Source organism: Pinus tabuliformis, chromosome Q (genome assembly GCF_031772625.1).
Source record: "Pinus tabuliformis cultivar Carrire ecotype Pingquan chromosome Q, CPIR1, whole genome shotgun sequence".
NCBI lineage: Eukaryota > Viridiplantae > Streptophyta > Pinopsida > Pinales > Pinaceae > Pinus > Pinus tabuliformis.
Genome location: NC_142296.1, coordinates 231428971 through 231454673, shown reverse-complemented (window position 1 = coordinate 231454673; position 25703 = coordinate 231428971). Strand labels below are relative to the sequence as shown.

Genomic DNA, 25703 nt, shown 5'->3' with positions numbered 1-25703 from the left:
AGGCAATGGCTAGATCGAGTAATCCCCTTTCTCTTGGATGGCTAGATGCATGTGCATGGTACTAGTGGACTACACTTTTCAGTAGATCTTATTATTTGTGTTCTTCTCATGTTTCGGGGATTCTGAAGCAAATGATGATGGTTTCACTAAGCCTTCGCTGCACTTCAACTTTTCCAAGGCCTCTTCTGTGGCTCGTAATTGAAGCTGCAATCTCTGCTTCTCTTTTGCTTTTTATAGAAGTATCTTTAGCTCAACATTTTCTGCTTGAAGGCTTTTGTTGATCTCTTCATTTAAATGATAAGAAGAAGATGAAGACGAAGAAGTATATATACTTAAAGATGGAGATGGAACATCGTCCTCTGTTTTCTCTTTCTCCTATTCCTCTTTTGGTCATTTTCTCCTTATAATCTACATACATTATATCTACCATGCTTTCCATCCTATAGAAGGCCTTGTAGAGATCTTTGTGATCCTCCATTTTCTTTTCTTGTTGCACATTCAATCTCTGGTTATCATTCACACTCACAATTCGCATCAGCAAGAAGACCACTCTAATACCAAACTTGATCTGGATTCTCTCAGCTATCATAATTAACCAAGATCTTTTACTTCTATGATGTTAGCAGAATTGCATGTGAAAGAGTATGAAGAAACCACATGTGCATACTTTAAAGAAGAGGAAACATAAAGGCAACCATCAAATCAAAGAACACACACAAGTTGATAACGGAGTTCACCTAGTGTGGGTTACGTCTCTGGGCCCGGTGTCAAGAGTGGGGAGGCCGCTTCATTAATTGCTGCAAGATGATGATGAATACATGATGTGTTCTTTGTTAATACAAGGAAGAACTTCCTTAACTAGAGTGGCATGTCTCTCCACGAGATGTTCTTCTATAAGAACTCTCACTCATATAATCTCTCCTTCAACATGACAAAATATCAAACTCTCACATGAAGTGGCATACAAGGATCCTCCAACAAAATGGAAAACAAGGATCTCAACAACAAATCATCATCTCAACAAAAATCAAAAGAAGACATGGCATCAATGCATCTTATACCTCCACTTCCGGGGACGGCCTGAAAATGCACACCTCTGCTGAAGAAACAGACTGCATGGTTGAATTCCTAGCGAAAAACCATGAAATCTGACTGTAAACTCGACCCTTTTCTGACTTGGTCAAATTTGGGCTCCCCAAGAATCTCAAAGATTCCTCAAAGATTCTATTTTGCGGGATGACTCAAATTAGGCTGCTTAGATCGAGGAATCGATCACGTCATCGCGTTCCTTACGAAAAACTAAGAAAAATGAGTATAAAGTCAGTGTGGTTCTGAAACTGTCATTTTCAGGCCTCCAAGGAATATTTCAGATTCCATGCAGATCCCTGTGTCATGGTTCTACCTTCATGGTTCCACTATTCAACATGTCTCTGTAAAAATGACTGCTCAGATCAAAAAAGTGTCTGCACCATCAGACTTCTGGCGAAATTATGATCAATTTGAGTATAAACTTGGCATATTTCTGACACTGTTAGAATTCAACGCCAAGGGAATCTTAAAGATTCATCAACATTCTGCAAAAAGGAATATTCCTAGAGAATATTCTCTCTTGGGATCCATTCCCCATAATCATAGTTTCGCTGCTCCCGATTCTCGGCCTCTGTCCCACGAATGAATGAAAGACTCGTTATTATATATACTTGTGGGCAGAGCATTCAAAGAAAGGCCCATGGGTCGTTGGTGGGCGCCCAAATTAGCCTAGGGCATGCCCAGGTTCAACACTGCGGGCTCCCCAGAATAGTCGGTGGTTAATTTTTGTTTGGGCGTTGTTTTGTTTTGTGGTATGGAGGCTTGGCGATGGGCAGGTTGGCCTGTGGTCGACGCGAGTTCGATACCCGCCGACCCTATTAACATATGGTGCTGAGTGTAGTGGGTTGGGTCCCAGGTTAGAGCCGTGGGCCCCAACTCCAATGTCTATAATTAACAATAATTTTTGACTTATAAAACAATTTTTTCAAAAACTTGTCGGCGAAATTTTGGGGTCACCGAAAAAATTAAGTAGGTGACAATTTCTCCCTTTCCGACCGTTGAAAACCGTCACCATTAAGTGTCAATTTGTCGCCTCTTTAGTGGCCGCCAAATTTAGCAGGACCTTCAGATTTGGCGAGCCTCAAAATTTAGTTCGCACTCAGCGAAATTTAACTAGTGGGGCCAAGTTGACCAAAAATTTGACTGGCCATAATTTTCACATATGATGTCAAATTGAGGTGTCATTTGCACCATTGGAAAGCTTGCGATGAGCTCTTCAATCTAATCCTAGATTCATTTCAATTCAAGGACTTTGATTTTTGAGATTCTCCAAAGCCACCTTTGATCTTGGAGCCACCTAGATCAACCATGTCCAACCAGCTCCACACTTACACTATAAACTTGGCAGATGTTCCAAGATCTAGAGGATGTCTCTCGCTACAGAGGGAGTCCTTACATCACCATCCTAGCCCTTACAAATGTTCTACAAGCATTTTCAATCCACTTGGAGACCCATGATGATGTCCTTGTGCCCCCCACACCCACTTGGGAACACCACAGGTTCTTGCTTCGGAAACAAGGGTCCAACCCATTTCCACTATGTTTTGAGTGCATTTCTACATCATGGCACCCCTTGGACTTCATTAGGCCTCCTCAAAGGCCCAACGACCCACTTTGTTTATCATTTGACCCTCTTGAGAAGCTTATCTTTACATTATTGAGATATTTTGTGGGCTTGTCCCCAAAAGTATTGTTATTATGCACATTATTTTATTTTAGGGGCTCATTTAGGCCAATTTAGCTAGATCGAATTCCTTAGAGACTGTATAAATAGAAGTGAGATGATCCATCATGGTCACTTGGATTGGGTTATCTTCTCTTGTGAGATTTTCGCTATCCTTCTTGGAGGATGAGTTTGGATGAATGGATGAATTTTGATGCTTGGATCTCTTTCTGTTAAAATTGGCAACTAGGGTAAACTCCATGTGGGTCATCTTATTTATGGTAGCTGATATTTTTCTTGGATCCCTCTCATCGAGAGGTGTAGGATTGATCTAAATATCATCCGATTCCGATAAGTATTTATGAAGATATGAATTTATTTTGATTATGGACAAATTGTCAAGTCGGCCAGCAACTTATGTAGGCTCCAGTCATGTCTATTCAACCTCTACATTTTAGTATAAATAGAAGAGGACTTGAAGTCATTTGACACACACACACTCACTCTTGTGATCTCACTTCATCGTGTTTTGGGTTTGATGAAGATGAGAGCTAGAGGGAGTGCCCTAGGGTATACGCTGCCCTAGATAACATGCCCTAGATCTAAATGCATTCATGGGAGAATAAGCTCTACATTGCTCAAAACGCTGGAAAAGCTGGAACTGCCGGAAAATTCGGAACTGCCGGAACAACCGAAAAAGCCGAAACTGCCGAAAAAGCCGAAACTACTGGAAAAGCTGGAAATGCCGGAAAAGCCGGAACTGCCAGAAAAGCCAGAAAAGCCGGAAAAGCCGGAACTACCAGAATAGCTGGAAAAGCCGAAACTGCCGGAAAAGTTGGAAATGCCAGAAAAGTTGGAACTGCCAGAAATGCCAGAAAAGCCGGAAAAGCCGAAACTGTGGGAAAAGCCGAAAAAGCCGAAAATGCCGGAAAAGTCGAAACTGCTAGAAAAGCCGAAAAAGCCGGAAATGCCGGAACGTCCGGAATTGCCAGAAAAGTTGGAACTTCCAGAAAAGCCAGAATTGTCGGGACTATCGGGAACAATCGGAACTGCCGAAACTGCAGGGAATAGCCAAAACTGCCAGAACTACCGGGAACTGCTGAAACAACCGGAACAGCCGGAGCATCTGTCTCCGAAGGAGAGCAACATGCAAGGGACAACTAATTAACATTGGGATAGTTGTATAGTACCTAGCAGCAAATACACCAAGCATGCAATGTTACAGCTAGCATGCAAGGGACAACTAGCATGCAACAACAAGCATGCTAAGGACAACAAGCATGCTAGGGACAACAAGCAAGCAAGGTGCAGCCAACACATAGGTCAGGATGGCAACATGGTGCAACAATTGCACATAATGCAGTATAGTGATGGGTACAGTCATGATTAATGAAGCGTGATGAGAAGCAACATAGTGATGATGGGTGCAGCATGGTGCAACACAGTGAGGTGCAGCATGATGACGAAATGTAGCACAAAGATAGGTGAAGAAGTCACCTTGGAGAATTAGTTGAAGGAGCACGTCTTCAACTGATCTCATGTATCATCTTCTTAGAGATGATCTATGCTCTTATCTAGATAAGTCAAAGTGTTGACTTCTGTTGTAAATGTACTATCTCTCTCTCTCTCTGCTGAACTATTGAAGAACGTATAAGAAGAATTGATCAAGGGTTTCCCCACATTGGGGTTTGTCCTTGGCTAGCGCCACATCTTGTGTCCTCTTGTCTTGGCTTGTCTTCTGTCATTTATGTTTATGTTCTATTTGTAATTTACTTTAATGCTGATGTGATTACTAATCTGGAAAAGATATTGAGCTAACTGTGAAAATTGAAATAAATTGTTCTTAGCATAGAACATACTTAAAATTAACATGGAATCGGAGCTGAGGTGAAGGCAATGCCCAAGCAAGAGTGAAAGAGAAATCACTGAAGTAGAGAATATTATCAGAATGGCGCAGCGGAATATGGCCTACCTAAAGATCACTTCATTGGAAGACCGAATCTCGGGGTGGAAGGAAAGGCAGATAACTAGTTTGGCCATTATGCGAAGGAGTGTCTGAATGACAGGGACACATCACCTGATGATGATAACAATCATTCCAGGGACATCTTCAATGATCAAAGGAATGACAGGTAATGCAGGTCATCAAGGAAATGGCTGACTCTTCATAGAAAGCAAGGAACCCCAGGTATGAAGAATCAAATGTTGTTTCTGATAAGATAAAGAAGCGTTATCTTGTATTGGCCCTATCCTTCAGATTCTTTGGGAATTTCGCTTATAGATTGTAGTGCTTCAAGGCACTTCATCGGATAGATGGGTGCACTCTCTAATTTGGTAGAGATGGAAACAATCGTGGGATTATACTTGGAGCCATTGCCACCTATCCCGGAAAGGGTGTAGGGAATGTTAACCCTCAATTGAATGAGGGTAACTCGATCCATTTACAGAATCTCTTTTATGTACCTGATCGCAAGAAGAACCTGGCGTCCATCTCGGAAATGGAAGTCAAAGGTTTCAGAGTGGCATTCATCGATGGAAAGGTAAGTGTTAAAAAAAATGGAATGTTCAAAGATGCTTTTTCTCATGGGTTCAGGGTTGACAATTTGTATCAAGTTGCAGGATGGTCCATTAGGGATCATGTCAATTGACATATCGCATCTATAACACCGGAGGTCTACCTATGGGGCCCTACCTGATGTGAGTCAAATGGTGATAGGGATGTCTGAATTCAAGTAGAGCATGAAGGTACATGTCTAAGATGTACTGAAGGAAAATCTTATAAGGGGACCATTCCCCTCATGTAGTAGGTCCACAAGTTTGGAACAACCTAAGGAGTTTGAGATTCATGATTGGGAATCTCATGTATACAGGTGGAAGAAAGCCCTCTATGGCTTGAAGCAAAACTCCCCGGGCATAGTATGAGAGGATTGATAGGTGTCAGATGAAGCTGAGATTCATTAGGAGTGAAACCGATCCAAACCATTACCCGAAGGTTGTGGATGATAGACCTCTCATACCAACACCTTATGAGGAAGACCTATTTCTGACAGGTGCAGACCCTCTCATTTGCAAAAGTAAGAGGGAGTTGGATTCCGAATGTGGAATGATAAACTACAAGCCTGTGACTACCTCAAGGATATTAACTTTCAGAAGTTATATGGTAGTGATGTCGGACCAGATTTGGGAAACGCCTTTGAGTTTCATAAACTCATTCGCGTTGATGTTCTTGGTGAACTTTCGTCCGGACATATGTTTTGCAGTTAGCATGGTGAGCTCATATTTGGTTGAGCCCCACTGTATTAGTGCCAAGAATCTTCTGAGATATCTTCGGGGCACAATCTCTCATGGATTGAGATACACTGCCGGAAATATGAAACTGCATGATTATTCGAATGCTGAGTGGGCAGGTAGTGTGGAGGATCACTAGAGCACTACTCAGTGCTGATTCTCTTTGGATTCTACTTCGATATCATGGATGAGCAGGAAGCAGAAATCGGTTGCTATAAGCACCGACGAGATTGAATACACAGCTATGAGTATGATCTTGTGTGAAACTGCATGGTTGTAGAAGCTCTTAAGTGTGCTATTTGTACACATGATGAATACCACTGTGATTCTCTGTGACAACTAGAGGTGGGATTCGATTATTGAGGAATCCCGTATAAAATGATTGCTCCAGCAGATAGACATCAAATACTGCCTTATTTGGGATATGGTAAGTCGATGAGCGAGGAGGCTCCATGACATTGAGACTGATGTACAGGTTGTAGACATTTTTTGTCAAAGCCCTAGGGAAAGGTCAAATCTGTAACTTTCCCAAACGACTTGGAGTCATTGAGAGACCTTCTTATAAGGGTCCTGCATGTTTCATGCATTGAGCTCCGGGAGCTCTGGGGGGCTTGGGGTACTTACTAGAGCAACATACGACCACAGGGCGACTCACCCTCCCCTGGTGGTGCGCTATGGAACAGGATGATTCGTTCTCTTGTGGGCCAAGATGATTCGTTCTCCGTGGCGACTGTGGAACAGGATGATTCGTTCTCCTGTGGGCCAGGATGATTTGTTCTCCATGGCGATTGTGGAACAAGATGATTCGTTCTCCTGTGGGCCAGGATGATTCGTTCTCTGTGGCGACTGTGGAATAGGATGATTCGTTCTCCTGTGGGCCAGGATGATTCGTTCTCCGTGGCGACTATGGGCCACGATGATTCATTCTCTGTGGCATCCACTGACAGGATGATTCGTTCTCCTGTGGATAGGATGATTCATTCTCCTGTCGAGGCATCCTACCCATGCAGTCTGGGACTCATGGGAAGTACCTCTCATCTGATCAATGAGTAGGGAAATGAGGATAGGGACCATAGTAGTTCTATCGATGGACGCATCATTTTATCTACTGTACTCCCTATGCTAGGATGACCTCCATTGATCTGGGATCAGTATGAGTGGTTTGAGACACTCTCTTGTGATATTGATCTGGGATCAATAAAACTGACTTCGGGTCACTAAGAGTGATGTGACACATTCTCTTCAGATGAAACTGACTTCGGGTCAGTAGAGAATGGTATGAGACATTCTCGATCAATTCTTCTTCTTCATGGTTCAACAGAGGAGAGCAGAGTAGAGCAAAGCAAAGCAGAGCAGAGCAGATCAAAGGAGAGCTCAGCAGAGCAGAGCTCAATAGATCAGCGCAAAGCAGAGCAGTGAAGGGCACTAATGGCAGAGATAGTACAGTGGCACATATGGATCAGAGGATGGAGTTCTCCCTAGTTGAGAGGGAGTGTTAAAATTGGCAACTAGGGCCAAACTCCATGTGGGTCATCTTATTTATGGCAGTTGATATTTTTCTTGGATCTCTCTCATCAAGAGGTGTAGGGTTGATCTAAAGATCATCCGATTTTGATAAGTATTTATGAAGATATGAATTTATTTTGATTATGGACAAATTGTCAAGTTGGGCAGCAACTTATGTAGGCTCAGAAGCCCAACAGTCATGTCTATTCAACCTCTACGTTTTAGTATAAATAGAAGAGGACTTGAAGTCATTTGACACACACACACTCACTCTTGTGATCTCACTTCATCCTGTTTTGGGTTCGATGAAGATGAGAGCTAGAGGGAGTGCCTTAGGGTATACGCTGCCCTAGATAACATGCCCTAGATCTAAATGCAGTTATGGGAAAATAAACTCTACGTTGCTCAAAAAGCCGGAAAAGTCGGAAAATCCGGAACTACCAGAAAAGTTAGAATTGTCGGAACAACCGGAAAAGCCGGAAAAGTCGGAACTGCGGGAAAAGTCGGAAAAGCCAGAACTGCCGAAAAGCCGGAAATGCCAGAAATCTGGAACTACCAGAAAAGCCGGAAAAGCCGAAACTGCCAGAAAAGCTGGAACTACCGGAAAAAGCCAGAATTGCCGGAACGACCAGAACTGTTGGAACTGCCAGAAAAGCCGGAAAAGTCGAAACTGCCGGAAAAACTGGAAAAGCTAGAACTGCCAGAAATGCCGGAAAAGCCAGAAAAGCCGGAACTGCCGGAAAAGCCGGAAAAGCTAGAAATGCCAGAAAATCCGGAACTGCCAGAACTGCCGGGAAGTGTCGAAACAACCGGAGCATCTATCTCCAAAGGAGAGCAACATACAAGGGACAGCTAACTAACATTGGGATAGTTGTATGGTACTTAGTAGCAAATACACCAAGCATGCAATGTTACAGCTAGCATGCAAGGGACAACTAGCATGCAACAAAAAGCATGCTAAGGACAACAAGCATGCTAGGGACAACAAGCAAGCAAGGGACAACAAGCAAGCAAGGTGCAACCAACACATAGGTCAAGATGGCAACATGGTGCAGCAATTGCACATAATGCAGTACAGTGATGGGTACAATCATGATTAATGAAGCGTGATGAGATGCAACATAGTGATGATGGGTGCAGCATGGTGCAGCGTGGTGAGGTACAGCATGATGACGAAATGCAGCACAACGATAGGTGAAGGAGTCACCTTGGAGAATTAGTTGAAGCAACATGTCTTCAACTGATCTCATGTAACATCTTCTTAGAGATCATCTATGCTCTTATCTAGATAAGTCAAAGTGTTGATTTCTGTTGTGAACGTACTATCTCTCTCTCTCTGCTGAACGATTGAAGAAAGTATAAGAAGAATTCATCAAGGGTTTCCCCACATTGGGGTTTGTCCTTGGCTAGCGCCACATCTTGTGTCCTCTTGTCTTGGCTTGTCTTTTGCGATTTATGTTTATGTTCTATCTGCAGTTTACTTTAATGCTGATGTGATTGCTAATCTGAAAAAGATATTGAGTTAACTGCGGAAATTGAAATAAATTGCTCTTAGCATAGAACATACCTAAAATTAACACTTTCATTTTGTCTTGGAGCATCACTATTGGCATATGTTGATTAATGGATATACTCTTTCTTACATGTAAGTGTTCTTTTAATGTTATTCTTGTTATTTACTTTTGTCACATGCATGTCGTTGGGATTTTCGCTACACTAGGCTGAAATTTACTATTTTTCTTATGCGAAATTGTGGAAATTTGATATTTTATAGCGTTGCATCATGCCATGGGCCATGTATGAATTAGTGAATTTTCCTAGAGATATTGTGTCAAAATTTATCTTGATAAGTCATCAAATATTGCAAATCGAAGTGTAAAGACCTTGAAGCATCTACTCTCATGCCCTAATGCCATGCGAAGTTGTTTTAAAGGCCTCATTGACTGAGTGAATCCATTCCAAATATTAAAAATCCTCCTTGACTCCATCTCTCCCAAAGGACAAGGCACTAATCCTCCATAGGTGATCACTCAAAAGCATACTTTTCTCACCTTTCTCTCTTTCTTTCTAGGCCTAGACTCCATAGGTGACCTAGGGCATCGATTTTCTCACGATTCATCCATCAAAAAAGTTTGATTTCTTGCCCACTACTGCGGTGTTGTGTCTTCTAGAGGCCCTCCAAATTTGAAGCAATTCCAACGGTGGGATCTTGAGATATTTCAAGCCCTAGCTCCAAGATCAATTCTTGCCCTTGGTTTCCCTTGGCTAGTGACCTCATTGAGATCATTGCATCAAAATTATCGAAAATTTCTCCTTTGATCCCCTTCTCCCCCTCAATTAGGTCAAGCACACCCTTGGATGATCAATTCCATCCCCTTGTCCTAATTTTGGGTCCACTTGGTCTTGTGTGGTCCCGCAACCTATTGAAGCTAATTTCATAAACACCACTTGGAAACCAAGTTTTCAGAAGGAGTTCTAGGACTAGGCATCTCCTTTACAAGTCTTATCCTCAAATCCTAGCTCTTGAAATCCACTTGGCCCTTTCTAGAGAGCCTTACACCTTGCTTCTCAAGCAAGAAAGCCATACATTTGAGCTCTTCTTGTGAATATGCCATTGCCATCGGAATCACCTTTTTATTCCTCTCATTGAGATACTCATTTTTGTGATTCCCATTATACCGGGTCTCCTCCCATCGGTGAAAGTCTGTAAAGAGTATGGAGCTTTAGTTGAGGTGACAGTGGGCTATCGCTCCATTGTTGCCTCTCGACCTAGTAGTTGCTCTATAGGAACCGCTCCTAGGACACTTGCTAGTTTGAGCGGTAACAGGACTAAACATTCATTGATGTGACATCCGGTGTATACTAGGTTTCCTCATTGTTTTTATTGTGTTTTATTTCATTTACCAGAGTTAATATATGAGTTGTATACCTTTCATACAGTGAATGACATTACATGCCTCAGTGATTTGTATTATTTCTGAGTTATTCTAGTTGCTGGATTCAACTCTGGGTGTTGTTTGTTTGGTTCAAACAAATATTAGAAACTACACCTACATCAATACACCTACAAACCATTTGACTCACTGAAGTTTCCAAACATAACTCGAAAACTTAGTGAAAATTTGAGATATACCGGAAGCGTATTTTACAGTGGATGAAAGTTCCTCTTGGAAAACGCATATACCAGGTCACTTATTAGCCTGCAAGTATTCCTTCTATTGCAAGTAATGTTGAGGGAAGACTTCCTCCTCAATGTAACATTGAGAAATATCCCTTGTGGAAATATGTCAGAAGAGAGCAAGGGCCAAGCAGCAAGGTGAAGGGAGGAAGCAATGTGAATTGGAGATGCAACTTTTGCCACAATACTTTCACGAGCACATATTTCCGTGTGAAAGGCCATTTGTTGGCTTTACTAGGTTGTGGAGTTGGAGCTTGTACAAGAGTGGCTTTACAAAAGAGGAAAGAAATGGAAAGAGAGTCCAATGTTGGTATGGCAAATGTGGCTGCAAAATAAAAGTAAAAAACCAAGAATGATGACCCCCTTCCATTTTTGAGGAAAGGCAGCAACAAATTTCCATTTGAGAGTTCTTGTGGGGGACAAGCAGCAAAAAGAAAGGCAATTTCACTTGGTCCAATGGATGAGATTTTCAAAAGGAGAAATGGGAAGAGCTTGATCTCACCATTGCCTTTTTTTCTATCAAAACTTCATATCCTTTAATGTTGGACGCTCACCTCTATTTATTGAGATGTGTCGAGCTCTAACTCAAGGGAATCCATCAGGGTATGTGCCTCCTGGTTCAGAGAAGCTTCGAACCACATTGTTGACGAAGGAAAAAAAGACGTGCAAAAAAATGCTTGAGCCTATTAAAGCATCATGGCCAACATCTGGGGATAGCATTATTTCTGATGGATGGACAGATCTAGCACAACACCGACTCATCAACTTCATCGTGTCTTCCTTGAATGGTTTAGTTTTCTTGAAATCATTGGATGCACTTGGAGAATACAAGGATAAATAATATATGGGTGAGTTGTTTATTAAAGTTATTGAAGATGTAGGTGTTGATTCTTGTGTGCAAATCATTACAGATAATGCACCTGTTTGCAAGGACACTGGCATGATTGTGGAAGCTAAATATCCACAAGTGTTTTGGACACCTTGCATTGTCCATTCATTGAACTTAGCATGAAAATCCATTGCTTCTAATGTGCTTTGGATTGGTAACATTAACGAGGATGCACGACATATTCGTAACTTTGTACAAAATCATACAAATGCCCTCACTATCTACAAGGAGTACAACAATCTATCATTGTTGAAGATTGCCGATACATGGTTTGCATCTTCATTCATCATGCTGAAGAGGTTGAGGGAGGTCAAGACTGCTCTTAGGGCCATGGTTATTTCAGAGTTTTGGTCTTTTTAGAGAAAGACAGATCAAGTAGCCTCTAAAAGAGTGAAGGACACAGTGCTAGATCATGCTTCGCGGGAGAGGGTAGATCTACTTATTCAAATCATGGACCCTACCATTTCTTTGCTTCGATTTGCAGATACAGACCAACCCATCCTAGAAGAGGTTTATGAGAGATGGGATTCCATGATCGAGTTTGTCAGGAGCATTATTTTACAAAGTGAGTGCCTCGAGTATGAGACATCACTAGATGCCTTCTTCACCACTATATAGGATATTCTTGTGAGCAGATGGGACAAGAATTGCACACCTTTACATTGTTTGGCTCACTCATTGAACCCAAAATACTACAGCCATGAGTGGATGAATGATGGACCTTCCTGTAGATTCCCTCCTCACGTGGATGGTGAAATCTCACAGGGGAGGAAAGATGCATTCATGCGAGTTTTTTTAGGATAGAGCATTGCTTGATGAGGTGGAGGATGCCTTTGCAGATTTTTCAACTGGCACTAGTCGATTTGCAGGTTTGATCTGATTAGAGACAGGGGGGCTAAGAAGCCCTATTCTTGGTGGTCAAATCATGGGGCAACAAGCCCTCCTCTACAACAGATAGCCATGAGGCTCCTCTCTCAGGGGACTTCATCCTCTTGTTGCGAGAGAAATTGGAGCACATATGGGAATTTGTATAGTGTTAAGAAGAGAAGGCTTGAGCAGTAAAGAGCAGAGACAATGGTGTATGTGCACACCAACCTTCGTTTTATTTACAGGTAGAGGGATGAGTGGTTGAAGGGAAAGACAAAGATGTGGGATGCCTTTCCTGATGATGTGGGTTTGGACAATAGTGTTGAGTTGGCATTGGCCGACATGGATCTCAATGATCTAGTGCTAGAGCCCGTCACATTTGATGATGGTGATAATGTAGAGGGGTCATCCTCCACACCAGCAAATGCAGAGATGACTTTGGATACAGGGGAGGAGGATGTAGCAGAGAGCAGTGGTGACCATGATGATGAGGACAGTGATGCTGATTTTGATGATGACTATGAGGATTGATGACTCATGAGTCATGAGCTACTTATTGCCTTGAGGCTTGTACACTTGTAGTTGTTTTGTATTTTCTATTTCTATTTGCCATTGGCATTGCACTACCTATGTAACACATTTTGATTTTGATGACATAATGAGAAAACTACAGTCAGTATCTTTATCTTACTATCTTGTCTTTCTCCTATTGGATCATTGATGAATTGAATATGTATTATGAATTTAGAATTTATCATTTATCATTTATGTAACATGTCACAAATTACGATTGTATTTGAATTTTGTATGTACTATGCATAATGTTACTTTGTAAACAGTAAAATTTACATCTAGATGAAGATCTATGTTTGAAACCAATGAATTTGTATCATGAATGAGAATTTGTGTAAGAAATATCTAATTTTTAATATATATATATATATTTTAATAAAATAATATATAACATATCTGAACGTGTCCTGTTCCGGGGGTCAATGTGTCCGTATCTGACATTCGAATCCCTGTATCTGTCGAATCCTGAATCCACGTGTCAGGTGACTTAGCTTATTACTTTAATCTATTTACCCTCAGTCAAGTTTATGAAAGGCTAACCGATCTGGAGACCACTGTGTAATTCTCTGAGTATGACAATGATTTTGTTGGCTGTCATTAATGTTGTTCATGGAGTTTATGCTTGCTGAATTAATATGAAAGTTATGTCATTGTTCTGGAGGCTTTTGTGAGCATGTATATTTTGGCATCAAATATCCTTTTAAACCAAAAATCAAGGAAGCACACCTACAGCAGTCTATATTCTAACTGTTTGACAAATTCTCACAAAGACCAAATCAAACAAACTCAGAAAAATCATTATCAAAACAGAGATACCCTTGAGTGGGTATATTACAACATGCAAATAGTTTCACTATGGTTCAGTGAATCTCAATCAAATCAGACAATACAGAATCTCACTATATACCTGTTCATCAGTTCCAACTTCCTTGGAGACAATACTGCCAACCTACAAAGCGATGGAAATCAGAACTAGATACTGATGTCTCCAGATGCATTTAATGAGTCAGAAATGAATAACAACCAATGCCAACCACAATACTAATTCTAAACTTACACATGGAAGGATAAAAACAAAGAAAATCTCGGTGGATGCGGCAGCATATGGAACCTGCACCATCAAAACCAAGACATTGAACTGAAAAGGTCCTCTCTTGACCGACTGTAAATACAAAAAAGTAGTTGACAAAATAGAAGAAGCTATAACCACTCTTTCATATGATAAAACTCAACTTTTTAAAAAGGAACAGATGAATATATTTTAGAATGGAAACTAAGATGTGACTTTGCACCTTTTCCCCCTTTTATTTTTAGGAGAAGAGACACACACAAACACGTGAGACAGACACAAAGAAATTAATAAATTAATAAATATGGAATCAAATGTACATAACGTTGAAGACTTAATTATACATAAATCTGGAAGTTATGAAATGGACTGTGTAATTGACAATCACTAACATTATATGTGGGTCATAAGTCAAGTCACTAGCATTAAATGTGGCTTTTAATAATTATTTGAGCATTGTATTAATACAACACACCCCCTCGACAGAAAAAATAAATTCCAGATTTCTACCCCTTCCCCTGTCAATACAAAAAGTCGAACTTTACAGAGAAGATACAGATAAGGATAATTTTATTGATGTCCAGCAAATTACCATAAAAGTAGGTCAATGGGACTGATAAGTACACCCATATTGATACAAATTCAGAACATAGAAATGGTGTTAAGAAATAGAATGCAAGACAAAAACCTGGCGCAAAAGGATTAAACTTTTAAAGCCATATTTAACATGTATTCATCCACTGATATGAATATATAGTACATGTATCTGAACAACTCTTGATCTAGATCTCATTGACAATGTATTATTGCATAATGACAACATCTTATCACTAGAAAAGGATGACAACTCATAATAAGGTGATCTTGGACTTTGTAATTGTCTAGGGATCCACAGTATAGCATTCCCCACCTTGAAGGCTCAATCACAAGTCTAAATAAAGAAAGATGTAGAAAGAAAGAGAAATAAAGTCAGGGAATTCCCTGATCTAAGATCTAAACAAAGCTCTGACACTAATAACATAGATTTGTGAGAGACAGATCAAGGATCTGGAATACAAAGAGCGAGAGTGACTGAAGCTTTGCTAGCAACTGCTCTCCTACCATCTGTGGATGAATGAAGGAAACTCCAAATAGAACATTGTCTATAAGAGGAACCAAAGATAATTTGAATTCTATAACTGTGATGTTGTCTAGACAATGTTGATGCCATTGCGGCTTGGGTGGCCTCTTTTGATATTTCTGTAGGCTAGATTCTTTTGTAGAAAGTGATATACATCTTACTAAATTTTTGAAATACTCTAAAGATGGTTTCCTTGAAAATGTTGACAAAGAGAGGACTATCCATAGACATGATTTGTTACATATTTCAATCCATGATAAACAAATGTCACAACCAATTGCAGCTTGCATTGATGGCTCCCTCTAGAGTTGCATACAACTTATAAGAAATTATGTCGAAACATGTTTTTCCACGACCTTGGTGTCTAGGATAGAATCTTATATCTCTGACGCTACCAAACCAAGAATCACAATGATAATACTTTTCACAATGGAATAAAACAACAGTAAATCTACTAGTGCACAAAATATGGACAACCTTTTACATTTTTCAACTCAACTTCGTTATATTAATCAACATATAATACAACAGTCTAGGGCTCTCGTACTAGGGATAATGGCCCTCATACATCCACTAGTACAAGAATACGAAAATGGGGTTTGGTGTCGGCCCATCGATGACCAATCTACCCTCAACAAGATACTTTGACCATCTGGATGATGTAGTCGATTTCACAACTCTCCTTGGTCATACTCTATACCTGCCCGGTCCTTTGGCTCCCGATCTGCAGCACTGCCTCTATCAATGATCCAAGTCCATCTTGCCACTAAACCTCAACTGTCAATCTACTTACTAGTTATGCCTTAGTTCATCAAGGGCACAACACATCGAGACTCCCGTCGAGTTGTTCACAACTCCACTTGTTCACAACTCTCAATCTGCCCACTGTTGCTCCTTAGCTACTCGGGGACTTCAACCCATAATGGTCTTCCTACGCTGCTCCAGTGAAGACAACATAGGGAACATAGGTTGCCACCTATCACTGCAAGTTTTCCATCTCCCACAATGAACACGGGCTAGGAGGACTGCCCATCATCTGTTGTAGATGTCCTTCCCCACATGACAAGTCTTGGGTTGCTCAAACTGCTCCTGGCTGATCAAACCTTGAGCTCAACTACTGCCACTCTAGCAACCATCTAAATCCATGAAGATGGTGCACACCAGGCTCCAACTTGGGCACTATCATGCTGTCCTCCAACAAACCATAAATGCCCAATCCACGTCCACACTTGGTCCACTCACACGCTGCCCTCCAACAAACCATGAGTGACCAATCCTGCTGTAGCTTCTGCTCCTAGTTAGGGCAACCAATCATCACCAAGAGACCATCTGCAACTCCCTACTACTGCTCTCTTGCCTAGGGTTCTGTGCATGTACCAGACTGGTTAGGGCACACTAATAACCCTACACCAGTGCCCTAAACTTCTCCAATCAGGCTGTTTCCTTTAGCTATTGGTTGCAAGGTATCCAAGGTGTAGTTGTGGGCCTTGGGCACCTCCACAAGGCCTCCTACAATACATAGCTCAGACCACAACTAATCTGCCTACTCCAACTCTACAAACAAGCCCAATACAATAGGAGAATACCCATGTTTTCCTTCGCTACCCTTAGAGGAGACTACGGCCTGGTTAGAAGAGCCTTTCTAGGCCTTTCGGTTGTCTAAACTTCACCTCCCAATTGTTGTTGTAGCAGCCCCTCACTGCAGCCCTATAAACAGAGATATACACACCCAAAAACATACACAAAACAGTCACATAGCTCACCTAAATTTTGCGGCCTGATCTGCAAGGTAGGACTGCTCCATTGTGGTCACAAAACTTCCCTCAAGCCTCCATACTAGTTGCCTTAGAGCTGCGGCTCCTTCTCCTAAGAAACTCACACCCAAAATAGTGAATGATCTCCACAAACTCGACTACCTGCCTCAGCCTCCCTTGCCACAGACTCGCACTATAATTCAAAGCTCCTTGTGATGATTTATGCACTTGTTATTGTCTCAAATGACCTCACATATGACCTATATTTATACATGTGTTATGTGCAACGTCTAGCCCACTCTTGGGCTCTCCAACAACAAGGCCGACTTGTATTATGGTGCACAAACCCACATGTAAACTTCAAAAATTAATTTCTCTTCAATGACAACTCGGAATTGGATGATTCTTGATGCATTGGATTTGTCTCACCATCAACTATCATCCTCATCTATCACATGTCGCAAAATCATCACTGTTTTGGCCCAACAACTTTGGACGCAAAACCCCAAGCTTGGGTTTCAAGCCCACAAGGTCACTTGTGAAGCTCCTCCTCCAAACCCTTGATCCTCAAGGCTTGGAGTACCTCCCAAGCTACAAAAATCAACAAAACATTGCTTGAGAGTTCCAATTCAAGATATATAGATCTTCATCTCTTTAATGTAGCAACATTATTTAGTCCTTGCCATTATCCATGAGATCTTTACGTGAGAGAATAATACAAAGCATTGGCTTGACATTTTTTTTTGCATTTGCAGCATAAAACATGTAATGGAGGTGAAAATGTTGATTGGAGTAGAGAAGGAAGGGTTTTTCTTACCTAAGTGCCAAGGCTAGCAGAGGAACCTATTACCACAAAATCTAGCGGACCTTGGAGAGGGAAACCCTACAAGACAAGAGCTACACAAAGTGTTAAGAATGGGGTAGAGGCCCAATGTCACCTCAGCCAAAACCCCCTGTTCTTTCAGAGGGAGAGGGACAATCACATTTCAGAGGGTGTCAAGAAAGAATATCCATGTTACAGATGTGTTACATGTGCCAAGTTTGGGAGTGAACTTGATTTTAGTTTTTGCACTTCAAGATATGGGGTATGATGTATACTTTCAAGGACAGAAGGTGTAATTGAATCACCAAGATTGGAAGTCAGTAAAGGAGATTGGGGTGAGAAGCAACAAGTTGTACAGGCAATAGTTGGATGCACCAAAGGCACTAGTTAGTAGCAGCAGTAGTAGAGATATGGGAGAGCTATGGCATAGGGAAATGGGAAATATCCATCATGGAGCACCTAAGTTTCTTAGAGAGACTGTGATGAGTATTCCAGAAGTGAGTATAGATCATGATGACATGTGCAGAGGGTGCGTACTTGGGAAGTTCACAAAGGAAACATTTCCAAGGAGTGACAGTAGAGCCAAGGGTGTTCTAGATTTGATACATTTTGATATTTGTGGTCCATTGTCCACTAAGTCTCTCAAGGGTTATGAGTACTTTGTGACCTTTATTGATGACTTCTCCAAGAAGACCTGGATTTACTTCTTGAAGACATGAGATGAAGTCTTCAATCGCTTCCAAAAATTTAAGGTTCTTGTGGAGAACCCAACATGCAAGAAGATTAAGGTTCTTCAGACAGATAATGGGGGAGAGTACATCGAGAAAGCCTTCAAATATTTTTGCACAAAGGAGTGAATCAAGAGGGAATGGACAACTCTGTACAACCCATAGCAAAATGGGGTTGTAGAATGATAGTTGGAGCAACGAGGGCCATGCTATACGATCAAGACATGTCTAGATATCTTTGGGCAGAAGCATGTAGCACAACGATTTACATTCAAAATAGGGTGCCGCACAAGGTGTTAGGAAAGATGACACCCAAGGAGGCATTTACAAGGAAGAAGCTAGAAATTGGACATTTAAGGAATTTTGGTAGTATCACATATTGTCACATTCCAGATGAGAAGTGCACCAAGCTAGATTTTAATGCAAAGAAGGGGTATTTCATTGGTTACGTCGAAACATCTTTTGACCACTGGAGTCACACCTAAATATTTTTTGAAGACTCCATGCCCAAGGATGTACCAAAGGCTGCTCGTACCATCAAAGACCATCATATCACCAGATTTTTTCAACTCTACTTCTTCTCATCATTTTCCGTTGTACTCAAATTCCACAATCCCTACGGGGACAATGTAAAAGTGATACTAGTATGAGGAGTCGAGTCAAGTAACAAGCCTGGGTGGCCTGGGACCTTATCATCAAGTGATTATTACTCTAGGATGTTTTTTCCACTTGGTTAATTATCATCTCCTTACGAGGACTTAATAATTAATTGAGTTTTTTCCTCCAAGCATAACCCCAAAGCAAGAGTATGGCTTGATGGTGAGGCCTTGGGTGAGTCCTAGTGTTTAGGATCATTATATATTATCATACTAGATCACACAAATAATTTCGTGGAATTTGATTAGGTCTAGGGGGTCATTTTTTAATTCTTAAAATTTCCCGCAGGGCAGAAATTGGAATAAAATTTGTATGTGAAATCTAATAAGTGATGTCTAAAGAAGTTGTATGGGGCATGAGTAATAAAAATTACACCTCTCACCCTCGAATTTCTACAATGACACACTTTGAAGGGTTAAAAATGTGTTCTAGACCCTCAAAACCCACTTTTCCTAAGTTTAGTAGGAAATCTAGGAATAAATTAAACCAAAAATAAATTAAATAGAGAGAAATAAATTGCTCCATGTGACAAAATGACTTGGAAATTATTTCAAGTTAAAGGAAAAGTTGGAGGATTATTTGGCACCTTGTATCATAAATACATGGCCCACTCAAGGAAATCGAATTTCTTGACATAAATGCAACAACTATTAATTGAGAAATTCAAATTTTGGAGTTAATGCACATTTGGGAGGATTTGGGAGAATATTTGGTAGATATTTTTATGGGAAATTGTCCCCACATTGCTTCCCACCCATATACACTTGTCATTTCATCATGGAATTCAATTTTGCTTGAGGCATTCTTGATGCCACTTGGGAAATTTGAATTTGCATGAAGGTGATTTGGGATTGTCACCATTTGCCTTGGGATTGGCTCCCAAGATTCTATGTAATAAGAGATTTGTGCTCTCACTTAGCAATCTTTTGTACTAGCTATTGTGTTTGGGGGACTCTGCTCCTATGTACACTTGTGCTTCATATGAATAAAAAAGTCTTTGGGGTTCATTCATGGGTGTTTCTCTCTTGGAGGTTGTGTTTGGTTCAATGATGGTATACTTCTCTACTTATGCTTTATTTTGTTCCATTTTCTCATATGCTTTATAGAGTTGTGAATGTACAACTATCTTACATTTACAGTTGTTTATTTGATATGCTCTAGGCTAGACAACTCTATCTATTTTCATACAAATTCTAGAGTTTTCTTGCCATTGTGTATTGTTTAAATCCATATGAGCTAATGTGCATGTGAAGTTTTGTAGGGAACATCTTTGGATCGATTAACAAGTGTGAGAGGAAGAATTCAAGAGACTTGTTGACCACTACGTGTCAACTACCCATAGCAGTGCACCCCCTTTTTCGCAAAAGGGATAGCGCTTGATCAATGTGTCTGTGCTGTTCGACTATCATCATCAGCCTGATCATGTTATTTTGTAAACCCAGTCTGCATGTGTAAATTGTAAATAATCTTAGCAGATCTGTGTCGTGTATGTAATTGCCTAGGTAAATCTAATTTTCTAGTGATGATCTACATTCTGGAAGGTTTTTTGTCTCACCGATCCAGGATCGGCAGAGTTTTCCTTCAGCCTAACCCCAAAGCTGGAATGAATTTTGTCATTAGAATCTTAGGGGAGTCCTAGTGTGCTAGATCGAGTCTATGTAAAAGTGATTTGGGAATAATCCTAACTATTTGGTTAGGTTATTTTATTACAAATTGCTTGATCTGCTAGATTATACTTGTGTTGCAAGACTGGGTAGTCTGTGAGGGTCTATATCAAATGGGTTTTTCCCCTTGAGATGTAAAAATGTAAAAATCATGTGTCTTAAGGGTTAGAAAAATATTTTATCCTCATAAGTCCTAAGTCCTAAGTCTTAGGTCCTAGGTAGTTTTAAATTTTCCAAAGGCTAATATCGAGGGTCCTTTAAAAAATTAAATTTTAAGAGGTCCAAGGACCAAGGTTAAATGATTATTTTGCTAAATTTTATGCCCTTGGTCCCTAGGGTTAAGTCAAAGTCAAAATTTTGAGGAAATTAATTCAAAAATTAAATTTTTGAATTAATTAAAATGCATTTAAATGATAATTTCGAATTTCCTCATTATTTTAATTTCGACGGATGAGATTAAAAGATTTTTTGATCCTCATCAACAGTCGAGATTGTTTTGACAAGGATCACTCGAACTAGCCATTGGGAAATTTTTCTTTAAATAGGAGTTCAATGGTCAGTTGAGATCATTCGACCTTTGAGTCGTGTGCTAAGTGAAAGCGCTCTTGTAATCGTTTTTCATCTGCAAATAAAGAAAGACTTTGGGGTTAATCTTTGCTGGTGTTACTCTTCGTAAAAATGTTGTAAGACTGTTTTATTTTCTTGCATAGATTTACTTTCAGCCATTGATGTTATCTTATTGAAGAGTGATTTAAACACAGGTTATCTTGTTTGATTATTAGGGTTTGAATGATAGTTTAATTTCTGAATATAATCGCAGGTATCTCCATTAAATCTGAATTTCATTGTCGTTTTCTCTCTCTATGTTAATGGTCGAATTAAGTTGTGTAGGAAATCCTTGATTTTGAGATCACCAGGCATTCGGGGAAGTCTTCAGTTGGACCAGTCAACTCCCGAATATCATTTTCTGAAGAGCTCAGCTGGGTTTTGATCCCGGGCTTATCATTAGAATTTTTGTTGCAGATGCATGAAGGGTTTTCTGAAGCACCTCATCTTAAATTTAAAATCTTAAAAAATATGTGGCATAATCACAGATCTGGCTGCTTAGAGCCTTTAACTGTGAATATTGTAATTATTTAGCTGGTTTTTTGGGGTTTTTAGTTTCATCCTTGCATGTATTGTTTCTAGGCATTTTGTTTTGCCATTGCAGGTTGCAGATCTAAAAAAGAGATTTTGTTTGAAGCCAGATCTAGGCCCTGGAGGGTAAGATCTGGCCTTAGAATCAGCTCTGGCAAGAATATTTATTTACTTTCAGATTTGGAAAATTTCGTGAGGGTTTCATTAGGCAATCTGAAGCAGGAAGGATTTAAAATTTTAATTAAGTTTCTGGGCCACCGGTCTGGTTTTCAGTTTCTCTGCTGTTTAGGGTTGACTTTTTCTGATAGAAAATTTCGAAATTTTTTTATGCTGTCTATTGCTTGGGGTTTCATTTTACTGAAAAATTTCGAAATTTTTTTAATCTGTCTCCTATTCACTGCCAAAGCCTGCAAAAAACAAAATCTTAAACACTCATTGGCCGCTGCATAACCCTTACCAGCTCTTCCTCCTCCACGTAGCTCTTGGATTGTTGCCAAACCTTACGCAGCCATCTACACAACTTCCATCCCCTTGCTGTCTGCAATCTCCACCACCAAGCTCCTCACGCTGACCATCCCACACCCATTTCCACGCTGCCAGAACATCTGTCCAGCTCTCTTCACCATCGCCCTTAGAACCCTGCAACCATACCACGTGTTTTCTCTTCCCATTCTCACGTTGCTCCCTCAACTCGCCTTTAGTTTTGTGGTTTTTCCCTTCCTCGTCAACTTGCAACCCGAGTTCCCTGCGTCCTTTCCATTGTTAACCCTCACGCTGCTCATTTTCCTCACACAACTGCTCCCTCTCTGTGTGATCTCCTTCGCTCCTCAGCAACACTGCCTTCGCTCTCATTCTACCTACGCCATCCATCAAACCTGCATGCTGCTTCATCGACCAAATACCCTTGTTGTCGCGCAGATTGGCACGACAACGCTCGGACCGGGGGCTGTCACTCTGATCCCCGATCCCTCCGTTTAAGCCTGTCTCCCGCGGCTAAGGGGGGTAGACCCTGCGAGATAGTGTGACCAACTGTCGACCAGTTGGTTGGGAGACACGAGATACGATGTAAAAAAGCACACGATGATTTGATTAACTTAGCAGACCAGTGCCTTGTGGAGTCAATGTTTAGATGATTACTTTTTAAATGATAAAGAAACATGGACCATGAACAGCAACCATCTATCATCAGCTAAATCATGTGACCAAAACGATATCCAGCAACTGAAAATTTTAACAGATAAATGCCTTAAAATACCACGAGAATTATAAACCATTAACCAGATATCAATTTCGCATCTCAGCCTGAAAACTTAGATCCCAGCATGAAAGATATATCGTGAAAACCACTGAGACTTGCAAAAATAATTTCCCACAAATTTTTTTTTTTTTTTTTCAATTTTTTTTTTTTTTTTTTTTTTTTTTTTTAAATCAAAAATTAAAATCTAATTAAAGTCTAGATCTAAACTTAAAACTAAGCTAAAATTAAAATCTACAAATTTAAAATCTAATAAATCTAAAGGAATTAAAATCTCATTAAAAATAAAAATAAAAATATAAATCTAATACTACAACTAGTCTAACCCTAAACTAAACTCAAAAATAAATTAAAATTTAAGCTAAATCTAAACATAAACGAATTTTCTTTTTATTTGATTTTTTATTTTTTGAATTTATATGTAATGAAACTATTTAAAAAAGAAACAAAATCTAAATCTAAATACGTGACTACATTAAATTAAAATCTACATAAGTTAAAATCTAAAATTATAAAATAAAATCTAACTGTACATAAAACTTTAGACTAAAAATCTAAAAAAAGTAAAACTAAAACAATAAACCTAAATTAAACATACGAATTGAAATCTAATTATACACAAAAGCTCCAGACTATACGCTACCCTAACTAAACGTACGCTAGGGTCAATCGATACCATTTATGCAATCACGCAAACACATTTCATACATATGATACCCGCTACGATGGCTAGATCTGCAAACCGTGTAAATACATAGTGACAGCGTGAAAGCCGGTTTGAAAATTACCAGTTTTAATATTACGCAGAAGCCTGGACGTGTGAGGAGAATACCTGGCCCGACGCATTTACGAGATCGTATTGCCAAATTCGATTTACCTGCTGGCCTGGTATTGTTTCAACGCTCTCGCTTTTTTTTTGATTTGTGTGTAGACATGAGCAGGGATTTTGTCGGCGGAAGAGCTCACGCGGAGGAATGCCAGCGACGGCAGAAGACTGGGCCGACAGAATGTTTCAATGCGTTGAAGGATTTTCGATCTCCCTTTGACACTTGGTGTCCACTGCATACCGACGGCATTTTGATTGTCACCTGAGCTTTTGCATGATCTACGCAGCAACAAATCACCTCTCCAGAACTTCGTCAATCACTGTCGGCGGCTTGAAATGGCTCTTGGAATAATCTGTTATACAGCCGCAATGATATGTAACGCTTATGGTAACAGATATTCAACGATAAATAAAACAAGAGCAGATACTAATCATCTGAAGCGTTAAGGAGGGAAATGGAAAGGCAGCAGTAAAGCTGAAGCGGCTATTGGTTTGAATCAGATTTCCCCACTTGATGCACACACACAAATTCGAAATTCACTTGATAATGCTCAATACAGTGAGGATCAAGGAAGGCAGGAAGTGAAAATGAACGAAGTATGCATGATTTCGCTTAGCCCTCACTGAAAAAAAACCTTGCAGCTGCAAACACAACAAAAAAAAAAAACCCTAAATAAAAAAAAAAATTTAAAACCCTAGAAAAATGAAACCCAGCTTAATGAAAAACTGTACAAAGCAAAATCCTGCAATCTGAAACCCTAGAACAGCTGTTACTTTACAGATTTTTGGCCCCTGAAATAGCCAGATTCAGCAAATAAGAACAGAAATACTTTCAGAATATCAGAAATTTTGAACTTCACTGTGAACAGAAAGAAAAATCTCTCAATGTAAAACACGAAATAAAACTTAAAAGATTAACCCAGGGCACAATCAGCTGGGCTCTGCACAGAAAAGTCTGTGGGAGTCGGCTGGTTCAGCCCAGAACTTCCCCAAACGCCCACAAATACCCTTCACTTAAAGAGTTCCTGCACACCTCAAGCAAACATCAGTAAAGAGGGCAAGAAATGCTGCTAGATTTCAGGATTAATGGAGATACCTGCCATTATTCCAGAAACCCTACAACATTCTAACCCTAGCACGTGAGCAAGATACCTGTACTCACAATACTCTGAAAACCAGCTATATTTAACTGCTGAAAACTGAAATATGCAGAAAAAACAATCATCTCACAGCAATTCCGGAGAGTAACACCAGCCAGTTTTGAACCCCAAAGTCTTTTTATTAACCAGAAAATCAGGTTTACAAGAGAGCTTTTCAGTACAGACTCACAGATCAGATATCTTGAAATGACCCCCTAAGACCCTATATAAAGGAAATGATCCTAACAGCTAGTTCAGTGATCCATGTAGAAATGATCTCGACCGTTGATGAGGATCAAGACATCTCTTGATCTCATCCGTCGATTTATTCACTTAAAATATTATTATTTTATTAGTTAGGGTTTTTGCTTGATTTTTTTAATTTTTTATTATTTTTCATTATTTTATTATTTTTATTCATTTTTTAATTTTTTAATTCATTTTAGAATGGATCACTGAACTAAACCTTCGGAAACAT

At 40.0% G+C, this 25703-nt stretch overlaps 1 protein-coding gene across 1 annotated transcript in view; it reads right to left on the bottom strand.

Annotated features, from left to right (window-relative positions):
- The window catches only part of LOC149219039 (uncharacterized), a 482479-nt gene that overhangs the window by 49748 nt on the left and 407028 nt on the right, over positions 1-25703 (bottom strand). Inside the window, exons 10-11 of the mRNA XM_089382522.1 lie at positions 14111-14164; positions 13961-14002 (exon numbers count right to left, since the gene is read on the bottom strand). Of these exons, the coding sequence (XP_089238648.1) occupies positions 13961-14002; positions 14111-14164 (96 nt within the window). The remainder of the gene's footprint in view (positions 1-13960; positions 14003-14110; positions 14165-25703) is intronic.